General features: G+C 38.4%; 2 protein-coding genes across 6 annotated transcripts in view; both read left to right on the top strand.

The window, feature by feature from the left end:
• ano2b (anoctamin 2b) overlaps positions 1–12,299 on the top strand; it is a 101,086-nt gene that overhangs the window by 41,013 nt on the left and 47,774 nt on the right. For 4 of the 5 annotated variants that reach the window (XM_035995984.1, XM_035995986.1, XM_031306089.2 and 1 more), the window contains 4 exons: positions 575–657; positions 1,502–1,594; positions 2,813–2,896; positions 12,190–12,264. In XM_035995984.1, coding sequence (XP_035851877.1) covers positions 575–657; positions 1,502–1,594; positions 2,813–2,896; positions 12,190–12,264 — 335 coding nt within the window. The remainder of the gene's footprint in view (positions 1–574; positions 658–1,501; positions 1,595–2,812; positions 2,897–12,189; positions 12,265–12,299) is intronic. The other variant, XM_031306090.2, reaches the window with a different exon arrangement.
• On the top strand, positions 6,504–8,814 carry LOC116054522. Its single transcript, XM_031306105.2, has 6 exons — positions 6,504–6,687; positions 7,181–7,404; positions 7,495–7,749; positions 7,840–8,004; positions 8,151–8,249; positions 8,512–8,814. The coding sequence occupies exons 1-6, from the start codon at positions 6,646–6,648 to the stop codon at positions 8,786–8,788; spliced, it is 1,062 nt and encodes a 353-aa protein (XP_031161965.1). The 5' UTR covers positions 6,504–6,645; the 3' UTR covers positions 8,789–8,814.

The raw sequence follows: 12,299 nt of genomic DNA, 5'->3' as shown, positions 1-12,299 counted from the left end.
TCCCATTTTTCTCTAAAGCATGTGAGCTGTCACTTGCTACTAGAGGATCTTTACATCTGTAAATGTCTTGTATTGTAAATTGGGCTGAACAGCATGCCCTAATAGCAGGAAATAGGAAAACCGCTTTTAAATTAGTACAGACAAAAAACTAAATAATTTAAACTTTAACAACGTGGATGTATTTCAGTGAAAATTGGCGAAAACAAAAACACTGAGTTGGGCATGAAAGTACATTTTTTAACACTCGAAAGTGTAGTGTAATGCATATTCTTCTTCTTCTTCATCCTATTCATATGTTTTTTTTTCTTACAGCTTTTAAGCATATACAGTATGCTCACTTTCTAGATATATTCCAGAGCTTTCAACCATGAGATGCGGTTGGAAGCTCAGAAAAAAAGCTACTCAGGTAGTCGTTTTTTCCAAAAACTATGAGCCTCATAGATCACAGAAAGCCTGTGATTCTAGTAACTTTATCCTATGAATTTGTAAGACTTTGTGGATCAGTGGATCTGAAGACAATGCCAATTCTAAAGACTTTCATCAAAATGATTTGACTTTTTTTGTGTTTGTGAAGCGGTGCTGTTCCTGGAGCAGTGGAAGCGCCGTCAGAACAGTTTGAGCCTCAGTTGGGATCTGACAGGCATCGAGGACGACGAGGTATATACAGTACACACACACACACACACACACACACACACACACACACACACACATCATACCATACCATATAAGTGCCAAGGTTTTGCCAAAGTCTTTTCTAATAATAGCCTATCTATTATTCCTACCATGTAATATCAGTGCATGGAAACTAAAGTATGTGTAAGGTAACTGGTAATGTTTAAGGAAACTAAAACACTTGCTTAAGGTAGGGAATGATGATCGTTATGGGTTTGAAGGGAAAGCCAGACATGCTATACCCTTGTACCCCTGGCCACATAAAGGGCAAACTACCTCGTGCAATGACACTGAACACTGGCATTAAAGGGTAACTACCGTTTTTTCAACCATTTCCCCGTGCATTTGTGTCTAATAACCGCTTTTCTTGACTCGCTTTCCACACCGCTGTCTTCAGACAAAAAGTCATGTCCTGAGATCGATAATGTTGTCAGACACTTTTAGTAACAATCTGAGCCTGTCAGGAGCAAAAAAAAATCACTTTTAGTGGACAAAAAGCAAGGCTGCACAATTAGGTTACATTGCAGCTTGGTTCGCGCCGGCTCGTCACTGCGATCTCGCTCAATACTGGACCAATTTCAAAGTCTATTAGATACAAATGCATGGGGAAATGGGCTCCAGGTTGACAAACAGTAGTTACCCTTTAAACAAGTAATCTGCTGCAGAATTGTCCAATATGAATGTAATCCCTTGAGCGACTGGACTGTAATGAAACCACATCACAGTCGATGAAATGATGGAAACACACGGAAGTACACACAGGCATTACGCACACACAAATACATACACCCTATACACTATTGACTCTCTCCTGTTTTCCCCTCAGGAACATCCCAGGCCAAAATACGAGACCATCCTCCTTCAGAAGAGACAGAGGAATCAGAAAAATAAGAAGAAGAAAAAGAAGAAAAAGAATGAGGTAGGAAATATTAGAAACCTCTGTCATTCAGGTGCTTGGGACCAAATTTCAGTGAGTTTGCGTAATAAATATGAACGTATGAATTCCATTCTCATAGCTGGACCTGACTGTCAAAAATACCAATGGAAAGGTATTATACAGTAATTTATTTCATAACCTGTACAGTTTATAGCAATTATAACATTAATTTGAGTAAGATCAGGTTTTAAAATACATTATATATCACCATCATTGTTAACAGTAAGTATACTGTATTGCATTATGTGGGGAAACGGTGTAAACAGTTGATCATGAGACATTTCCACCTGGCTTAGTTTGGAATCAGATGGTTCTTGACGATCCAGATGGATCCTGATAGTTTGGTTTCCAAAACGTGTGGCAGACAGTGTGAGAATCTAATGATTGGGAATGGTCTAGATTCTCTCTGTAAATTGGGTTAATCACATTGAGTCCTGTTGGCCCACATACACTTTGCTTGGGCACTAGATGGCTTCCTGCCACAGTCCCAAAACCTGATCTGGGGATAACAGTAGGAAACCTGAAGGATCCCACTGGTGTGTGTGTTTTTGAGTTCTAGGGAAAGTGTGACACACGCAACCTGCTGGCTGTGTTTAAAAAATAAATTAAAAAAAAATAAAAATGGCACCACACAGTTTCACCATAAGGAATACAAATTTGTTTTGGTTGATTAATATCCAATGATACCATGGCCTCTGAAAATTCTGTTGTGAATGGCTTTGCGTTAGATGGTTCTTTGCCTCTATGTTATCTATCACAATCGTGGAATGTATAACTCGTCGGGTGTCATCAGACATTTTGCAATACTAAGAAACATAACAAGACAGGTCATAAACATGAACTGATTTGTTTTAAATAAAAATCACAGTGGACTGTGGCTATGGTCTACAAGAAACTATTAGTTTCAATAGGTTGCAGCAATATAGAGATGAATACATCAGGTAGTTTATAGTTTAAAGCTGCTAATGACTTAATCGCTGACATTAGAGCCACATAGTGTAATACTTTGATTATGAATACAATAATTTAATAATACACAAGCTAAAGACAGTAAAGAGTCTGTACCCTAGACAGAAAATGGCATAATTGTACATATGTTGTTGCATGTTTAAGCATGAAATTGTGTGTGTGTGTGTGTGTGTGTGTGTGTGTGTGTGTGTGTGTGTGTGTGTGTGTGTAACCTGTCTTTCTGTCTTGCAGCCAGAGAAGCAGGAGGATGGGACAGTGACAGGAAAGGACAGATGGAGACAAAAACTACTGTCTGCCATGGCTGCAGGAACACCGGTAACCCCTCCTTTCCTCTCCTCTCGCCTTCCTCCTTCTCCTCACCTTCCTTTTCCTCCTCTCCTTATTTTTTCTCTCCTCTCCTCCTCAACTCCCTTTCCCTCTTTTCCTCTCCTGCCGGCTGCTGTCTATCTGTTCTTCTCTTCCTGTCCCATCCTCTGGCTTCTACAGTCAACTCCTCAGGTATTTGTTTGTGCAACTTATTTTGCATTGTTTTTTACGTTATGATGGTCACAGCAACAAACTGAGCCTTATTAATCGTTTCAAGTCTCTGTGGGACTAAAAGCATGACAACTGTTTATTCAGGGTCGGTTGGCTAGTTAAAGTTAACTGAAAGATTGCTTTGGACATCAATACTGGCAGTTTATGTGAGCTTCTTTCTTCCACTAATGAGGTAGAAATGAAATCCATTTCATTTAAAGCATCTGCTTAATATCTATATTAATATCTCTACTAAATTCAATAATTCCAGTGACTGATCACTGTTTGGTAAGTAGGTACCAGAGGTGGGAGTAAGTCACACATGTGCAAGTCACAAGCAAGTCTCAAGTCACTGTGGTGAGAATCAAGCAAGTCAAGTCAAGTCCCTGCTATAAGTCAAGCAAGTCACAAGTCAAGTCATACAAAAAATTACCGTTAATGTTAGCTAAAAGACACATTCACGTACCTTTGTTTGAGTTGCTTGAATTGATGGATGAAGTTGGATGTTGTGGTTCTCGTGTCTGTAATTTTGGAGTTGCAATCCTTGCACACCGCTTTTCTTTTTTTTCATCGAGCATCTATAACAAACTCCATAAATCCGAATTTCACTATTTTGGGGCATAATCCCTTCCATGACGGCTGCCTCCTACGTTTGCCTCTGCTGGTCTGCCACGCTCTGGAAGGTTGCCTAGCAACTTGGCAGGTTGGTGCGTATAGCACAAAGATGTTCCAAAAAACAAAACGTAACTTCTCAATACCTTAAAAAAGAATACGGCCTGGCTATTACATTGACTAAGTCAAGTCCTTTCAAGTCATCTGTCTCAAGTCAAAGTCAAGTCTCAAGTCTTGAATACCAAGTCAAAGTCAAGTCGAGTAATTTATCAATGTAAGTCAAGCAAGTCTCAAGTCCTCAAATTGGCGACCCGAGTCAGACTGGAGTCAAGCCGTGCGACTCGAGTCCCCCACCTCTGGTAGGTACATAATGGACCATATTGTAACCCCACCAGTTTTTGTGACGGTATTTCCAGTGATGGACATCTTATTTTTGGAATGAAACTTCTCAGTTATTTAGATTTGTATATTTGCTAGCAGTGAGGGAACAGAATGTACCTACCTTCAGCAGAAGAGGAGAGAGACACGCCTGTTATTTTATACAAATGCAGTCGGTATTAATGAAAATAGAGGCAGTGTTGTTGTCTAGAAACTCCTACAGGTGGAGTGATCTTGTTCCAAAGCTAAGGGAAAAGGTCAAAAAGTGAGTCAGCAAAGCCAGAACTTTCACCAATGTAAAGTCGAGGAACAATTTAGTTGCTGAGCTTTTTTAAGGCCCTGCCGGTAGTTAATGACATGTTTTAGAAGGACTAGATGGACAGACCTGAAGCAGGTGATGCTAATAAAGGGATTATCAGTCTCTGGATTGTGTGTGTGTGTGTGTGTGTGTGTGTGTGTGTGTGTGTGTGTGTGTGTGTGTGTGTGTGTGTGTGTGTGTGTGTGTGTGTGTGTGTGTGTGTGTGTGTGTGTGTGTGTGTGTGTGTGTGTGTAACTGAAAATAGGACTTGGAAAGGTCTATGGCTTCCACTTACACCCTTTTGAACGTGTCTAGTGTTATGTTGAATTATTTATTTTTTGTTATTAATTTTTTTCTTTTGTTATTCTTTAATTTATATATATATATATATAGACTTGCTATTTTAGAAGAAGACCTTACAAATACTCTACTTACTCATACATTAGTTGTTTTAGGAAAGTACTAAAACAACTAAAAAACTAAAAACTAAAAACAAAATCTAACTATATATTTGTGACCTGCTTTTAAAGATTTACTGCCGTAATCTAATGTTCATTTTCTTTTACGGAAATTATACGGCAGGCATTTTGACTCATCAAACACAGGTGTCACTAATAACCTTAATAATAGCTTAATGTGCTTGTTGGCTCACTGATATGCCTTTCTGGAACAGCTAAATGAAACTGAGTTGTCATTAGTTAATGTCATTGGTTACACCTGTGCTTTTCCTGCAATGAGAAGTCAATATGTCTGCTGTGATAAATGTCTACGTAACTGCTGTTTTGAATGGTATAACCACATTTCTGCACCTGCAACCTATTGTCTGTGGAACTAAATTAAAAAAGACAAAGAGCGCAAGACATGAAAAGAGACAAAGGGAAAAAGACAATGAGCGAGACATTCAAATAAAGAAAAAGAGACTTGGAGAAGTAGAGGGATGGAGAAAAACAGGGGGAGGGCGGCTGAGTGGGAGTGAGGCATGCTGGGCAGGAAGCCAGGGGTAAGATTAGGGAACGTCACTATGGCGACACAGAACTCTCTCTCTCTCTCTTTTTTTCTTCTTACGCAGACACAAACAGTTGAACCATCTGATTTGTTACCTGGGACAGTGAATGTGCTGTACGATCAGATCTAGAGTTTAGATTTTTAAAAGTATGACGGAAGGGTTTATTTGTGTTTATTCATGTACAGTAATCGCATGTCATTTATTCATGACTACTCTGTGTACTGACCACTCTGTGTACAAACCATATAACATTAATCTGGAAATTTGAAAGTGCCTGGACATAATATGATGGACAAACAGTTCTTTTTTCTTTTGTACCCTCTGGTTCAACTATTAACTGAAGCCATGTCTGTCCAGACAGTTCTCTGTCAAAACCTTTCACATCATTTCTTAAATTAGGAGCTGTCAGTGTTAATAATGTGAGACATGTCAAAAGAGATAACATTTTATATTCAGGATTATTTTAATATTTTAGCACTAAAATGCCGGCACAAGCATTACTTGCATCCTCCACCCTCTTTGTCCTCCAATAAGTCGAACCCTCAGGTTCAACAACCTGTATGTGCATGTGTATATGAAATAGAAAACAGCATGACTCGAAAAGCTCCAAATGTCCTGCTTGAAATTAAGGCTTGGGCCCAAAAAGGCAATATCTTTGAGCTTAACATATAGAAGAAACAGACGACTTCTAGTCATTAACATTCATGAAACAGTCCTTCTCAGAGGCCAATTTATTTAATTTTCTCAGCCTGACTGGGAGGTATAATTATGGACGTTCAGCATATAGGAGAATACTAAGAGATGTTACAGTGATGAATAATTAAGTGTTTTTGAAGAAAAGCACATTTTCATGTAACGAGACAGTTCTGATGAGGGAAATTGTAGTTTAACCACAGTGCAATTGTGTTTAGGTATGTTCAATGAAGACAAATAACTTGTGTCCTGAAGGTTGTATGTAGATGTGATTTTGTGTTTGTAGTTTTTTCTTCCAACTGAATATAAGGAATCAGACATTTGCTAAGTTGTAAAACATATAAATGATGATACACCTTTAATTAGTATTTTATGAGTCATAAAGCTAAAAGTCATCAAGTTGATCCGAAGGTTCCATTATGGTTCTGGAATTCTACATCACAAAAGTCTACAGGAGAGAACATTTCAGGTCTGGTTGTCATTCCAATATCTTCACACATTGATTACAGACACAGAGAGACATCCCGTTTTTAACTGTTTTATTCAACAAGTATTTCAAAGATGTTTGGAAAAAGCAACTTGCAGAGGCCAAATCACCACACGGTAAGCTGAGTTAAATGTCTATTTGTTATCTAGTTCAAACTGATTTGAGGCTTTTCTTTTCTTTTCCAATTTAAATATAATTAGATTTTTAAGTTAATGTATGTACTCACATGTAATGTAGACTGATCTTTTATTCTAAGCAGAAAAAACAGATTAACACAAGTAAGCCGATAGATAGTTGCTATTTCTCCATGACTATATGTATCAATGTAGTTATTTACAGTCTGCTAAAAATGAATGTACAATTGTTTGAAGTTGCTTGACGGGCAGGAATGTGAACAGGATTTGAATTAAATTAAAGAAGATGCCATTTCATTTAAATCAGTAGGAGTGACATGTCTATCAATGACTAAGTTTAATAATTCTACACAGGTGATTTGATTATTCTTTGATCAAACTAAATGACACTTATTTGATTTAAGTGTTATTTAGTTTTATGTCTTGTGTTTAGTTGACAGATGGTCTAAACATGTATCCAAATATTCTCTTTTAGTATGATATAGGTGACGAGGATCCTCTCATTAAAGAGCTCAGCAAATTAATGGCCAGACTTTCCATAAGTGGACAGACTGAGCTAGCGTTCAGGTCTTCCAACAGCCGCATATCCAATAATGGGGGGTCCAGAGTTCAGCAAACCCTGAGAGAAGGCTTGGAGGTCAATCCAAAACCTACCCCTAAAAGGAGATGGGAGGATCTGGAATCGGCCGGTATCAGAAGGTAAGGGTTATATCACTTCCCTGTGTTAATGATTTATTGTTGCAGTTAAGATTCTGGAGATTCAAACTACTTTTTGTCTTTATGCAAAAGGCCAGACAGCCTCGGTCCAGAGAGGAAGAGGAGAAGACTGGACACAACGGAAATAAAGAAGTCTTCCTGGATGAGTCGCGCCAGAGCTTTTCAAAGGAAACGTTTGAGTGTTTTTTGTTCCAGGTCCATTATCAAGCAGACTTTGCCACCTGAGGTGCAAAAGAAGGAGCAAACTCTAAAAGAAGGCTTGGAGGACAAAGAAAAACCCTCCTATAAAAGGAAATGGGAAGATTTCAATTCAGCCGGTATCAGAAGGTAAGTGTTGTATCACTTTCCTGTATTGATGATTTACTGTAGGCGTTAAGATTCTGGAGATTCAAACTACTATTTATCTTTATGCAAAAGGCCAGACAGCCTCGGTCCACAAAGAAAGAGGAGAAGAGTGGTCCTTAAACGTGTTCAGGCAGACGGTGACATTGTCATGGTTGCCATGCCAAAAAAGAGAAATAGAACCAGAAGGAGAAAGAGGAGACGCTGTGCGAAGCCTGTACAGGATGCAGAGGAATGGCGGTAAGTCTTCTAATGGCAACACACAGACCGTGGTTACATTTTGTATTATTATTTGTTTTTATTACAGAGATTACAGCTTAAATGTATATTTAACTTCTAATATTAAAGAATGATGAAAAAAATGAAACAATTTATAATCTATGCAGACACCCAGAATGCTCGGGTCACAAGGGACCTGGAGAAAAGACCAGAGGAGGGAGAAAAGAGAAAAGAGGAGGGAGACAGAAGGCAAAGCATGACGTGAGGTAATTTTATAGGGACACAAAAACACTTGGGAATCGTTTTTTTTTTTTTTTTTTTTTTTTTGCAGCATGTCACAAAATCCTTAGATCTGGTGTAGAATAAACTAAAAGTGTGATGGCTCTGCTATCATCAGGAAATTCCAGTTTCCGTTTAACACTTTGATGTGTGTTACATGAAACTGAATCTCGGATGTCTTCATACTTGTAAGTTTTGTTGCTTTATGTTTTTATATTTACATTTGTGAAATAAATTCTTGTTACACAGGTCATGCTTTGACAAAAGGGGAAACACTGGACCAAAAAACCCCAGCACCCCACTTTACCGTGCCAGACCCTTTCACCAAAGAGAGCAATTTGGACCACCAGGCAGAAGAAACCCACAAAACATGCGTCACCAGGGCCACCGTCAGTGGGCATCACCTGGTCCGATGTGCCGGGCCCCGGGTCAAGGGAGGGCCCAAAGGGTCCCTTGGCAAAAAAACGCCCTGGGCACCAGGAAGACACAAGGACCTGTGTGTCACTGTCACTTTCTAAATCAATGAAATAAATGTAATTTGTTGTCTTCCTATCTCCTATTCATTTTTGTCTTTCCCATTTACAGTATCTAATATGCCCCCCTTTTAAATATACTTCTATTTAATGTTTCTGCAATTTAAAGATAATCAGAAAATGAACCACACTTAGGACAAAACCAGTCACACAGAAGTAACAGGGGCTCTTACTGGCCGGAGCAAGTGTATCCTATCCTCCATAATATTAACTTCACTGCTTCAATAATGTGTCTGAAAATTCAGAGAGAATCAGTTTGATTATAAAAAATATATCTCAAAGTGAAAGATGCACTAGTGAACATACATGGGCGGGGTGTGTTATTGTGGCTAAATGTGTCCTCCATACAGACCACATTTTCTTCACATATATCTTCTCCACATGTATTTTCAATACAACCGCATATTTTGCAGCATCTTATTAATTATTGACTGATAGATTTAGTTATTTTGATTTTAGCGGTAAGAATATTGTCGGCTCAAAAACCCACTTCCTAGTCGTCAGAGCTTTCAGCTACATCTCAAGGTCTTCGTTCAGCGAATAGAATTGGCTCAGGTGTCAGCATGTGATCTAAATGGGGATTTTTGATCAGTTGAACGCTCTGAACAGCCGTAACACTCTACCCCTTGAGCTTATACCATATACTATAGATCATTATTTTTTGACTCTTTCATCTCCATGCTGTTCTTAATATGTATAAAAATATAGATACTTGGTCACGTGTGGAGACTTTTGTATTTTCATTTTTTTTTTGATCGAAGTATTTTTGACCAAATATAAAAACGCTAACATTTGTAATCTGTAAAAAATGCCTTTATTGTTTGAAGGCTATTGGATGGAGGGAGATTTGTGTGGTCAAATGTATGCAGGTTTGCATTCCAATCACAAACCTCATTAGCTTTTGTCATTAAAAACACACTTTCAGCCTGAGAAAGTCATTTCCTCTAACAGAACTTTACAGATGGCAGCAGACTTGTTCTTTAAAGAGGTGTAGCTAGGGGTGCTATGAATTGTGAGAACATCTGTGTCAGAGGAAGTGTAATTAGGGGGAAATAAGGCAATGATATAAAAGAGGGAAGATGTCAGATGTACAGTTGGTTTTCTTTGGCCTGAACTATTCTTTATAATACCTTGTTTTACAAAGTCAAAGGGACTCACAAGCAGCTTGTTAAATAGACACTTTTGGTAACCTTTTATGGTTCAGTTACATTAGTCTTTTTTGCAAATAGTAACAAAAAATGGGTCCTTGTGAATAATTCACATTACCACCTTGGAAATATGCCTGTGTTCAAAGAAGGACTTGCGTTAACTTAAAAATGGTGCCATTTGCTATAGATGCCCATGAGGAGGCAAATGCATGGTTTTCTTTCTTTTTTTTGTGGTAAAATAGTCAGTAGCAATCAATAACAAAACTATATGCTTATTCTACATAAACTATACAACTATTCAATTATATAAATATTGCTTATTTCCTTTGGTATTTTTCTATTTCATCATGTGACAAGATGATACAATATGCTGTAGCTAGTTTAGGTGCAAAATCTGTCAGACTGAGAATCAATGAAAACATTGTTAAAAAGAAGGTGATTCATCATAGTCCACATTAGTGTACACTGCAGCTCAGATGGTATAGAATCTCCGCAGCATGCTGTAGAAACACTTTAACATACAGTTTGTCCAGCACAAATCATAAGGGAATATTTTCTCAAAATGTATTGAACAAAGAACGACAAACAGGACTGTTAAGAGCAGTGTGCTGGATTAAGTTGAAGTTATTATTATGTCTGTGGAATAGAGTAAGCGTGTTCTGCATGTTGTACTGTGCCAGTGTATACACTAGATGGTGGTGTTGTCTTGCTCATTAGTATATTGAAAGGCATCCGATGTACAGACTCTCAACATTATTCTGTGTGTGTGTGTGTGTGTGTGTGTGTGTGTGTGTGTGAGAGAGATTCCTGCCTGCAGAATATGCAGGAATATGGGTGTCTACGGGTGAAGGAGGTCAAATACAGTGTATGAGGCTGGTTTTTGCAGAGATCATACCGTATTTAAATTAAACCACGGACAGGCCAGTGAGGTGGCTTTTCATTTTGGCACAAGTAGGTCAGCTAGGTTTTAAATTCAGGGAACCATGTCATACACATAGAGTGGTTATGAGGGCGGCGTCAGCATGTTAGAGGGCAATAGGAAAATCTGAAATAATTTTGACCCTCCTTTTGAGCACCAGGCAATTTAGAACTTTCAGAATTGGGCCTAGCACTGAGAGAGCAAGTGAGAGCATGGTCATTGTATGACTGGATGTCCAGCCTCTCCAAATATAAAGAACAGAGCTGAGTCACTGGTCGCAAACGTTGCACAAATTGAAGAATTTAATGTTGAAAGAATTACAGCGCCGGTTGGACATGTCTTTATTTCACAAAGAAGGAACACAAAATAACAAAACAGTCTTCCCGTTTTGTTGCTACTATTTGCCCCACTCTATAAGGAGGTCAGAGGTTAGCTAGTCATTTAGCCTAATGTTCAGCTGTTCAGGATTCAGTCTCTTGTGATGGTGGTGATTACACTCAACTACTTGACACCAGTCCTGGATTATGTTTTGTCTTGGTTGGTTTTTTTTTTCTAGTCTTTATGTTAAGCAAAGCTAACTGTCTGCTGGTTCCATAGGAGCTTCGTATTTAGTGTCAATATGTGATCAGGTGTTATCTATCTTCTCATCTAACTCTCTGCAAGAAAACAAATTAGTGTTTTTCTCAAAATGGCAATTTCTTTATGTAGAGATCAGCAAATTTGATGAAAAAAAAAAGTAGCTTGGAAAGTGTTTTGATTTTTTTTGACCTTTCAAAAAATTTTCACCTGTTTGACAGAGGAAAATAACTTGAAGGAACTTAGAAAGACTATCCTGGCAAACCTTTTTTTCCACCTGTTTTTAAGTAATTCAAAAAGAAATTGAGATCAGACCTAGAAAATGGATCACCACATTCATTTTTTCTCACTTGCTTCTCAGGGCTTCTGTATAAATCACAGGGTCCATGGAATGAAAACATTTGTTCCTATCTGGTCTCTAAATGTAGGACGCAGACTGTAAAACGGGCCATTGTGCTTCATTATGTCTCTCTGTTGAGACGTGGTAACACTTCCTGTCGAGGCGTTGAAAACAAATGCTGCTGATTAACTCTTCATTCAGCTTTTTACTCAGCTTGAAAGAAGGAAAGGGAACTATAGCAATGTTTTTTACATCAGCACATTTGAGAGAGATTTGTTTTTTAATCAATGCAAACCTGTGAAAAACTTTCTTCCTACTCCTTTATGAAGGTTCTATGTTCTGCATCACAGATTTCCCCACAAGAGTTAATGAAACTTTTCCTCCCCTGTCTCCCCCCGTCCTTCCTGTCAGTCTACCATAGAGAAGTTGACCTGGAAAGACCGTCTTCCTGGATACTTCATCAACGTTTCCTCTATCCTCTTTATGGTTAGTACATACAAATCAGGTTAATGCTGTACTTA

This window comes from Sander lucioperca, chromosome 20, assembly GCF_008315115.2.
Source record: "Sander lucioperca isolate FBNREF2018 chromosome 20, SLUC_FBN_1.2, whole genome shotgun sequence".
In the NCBI taxonomy this organism is placed as follows: Eukaryota; Metazoa; Chordata; class Actinopteri; order Perciformes; family Percidae; genus Sander; species Sander lucioperca.
The sequence above is the reverse complement of the archived record's forward strand: the minus strand, read 5'-3'. Positions and strand labels throughout refer to the sequence as shown.

Bases quoted from the DNA above. Each gene is read 5' to 3' on its own strand.
- LOC116054522 (XM_031306105.2), top strand. From the start codon at position 6,646: ATGTTTGGAAAAAGCAACTTGCAGAGGCCAAATCACCACACG. The intron at 7,750-7,839 runs GTAAGTGTTGTA...TTTATGCAAAAG, and splicing joins AATTCAGCCGGTATCAGAAG to GCCAGACAGCCTCGGTCCAC. The intron at 8,005-8,150 runs GTAAGTCTTCTA...TAATCTATGCAG, and splicing joins CAGGATGCAGAGGAATGGCG to ACACCCAGAATGCTCGGGTC.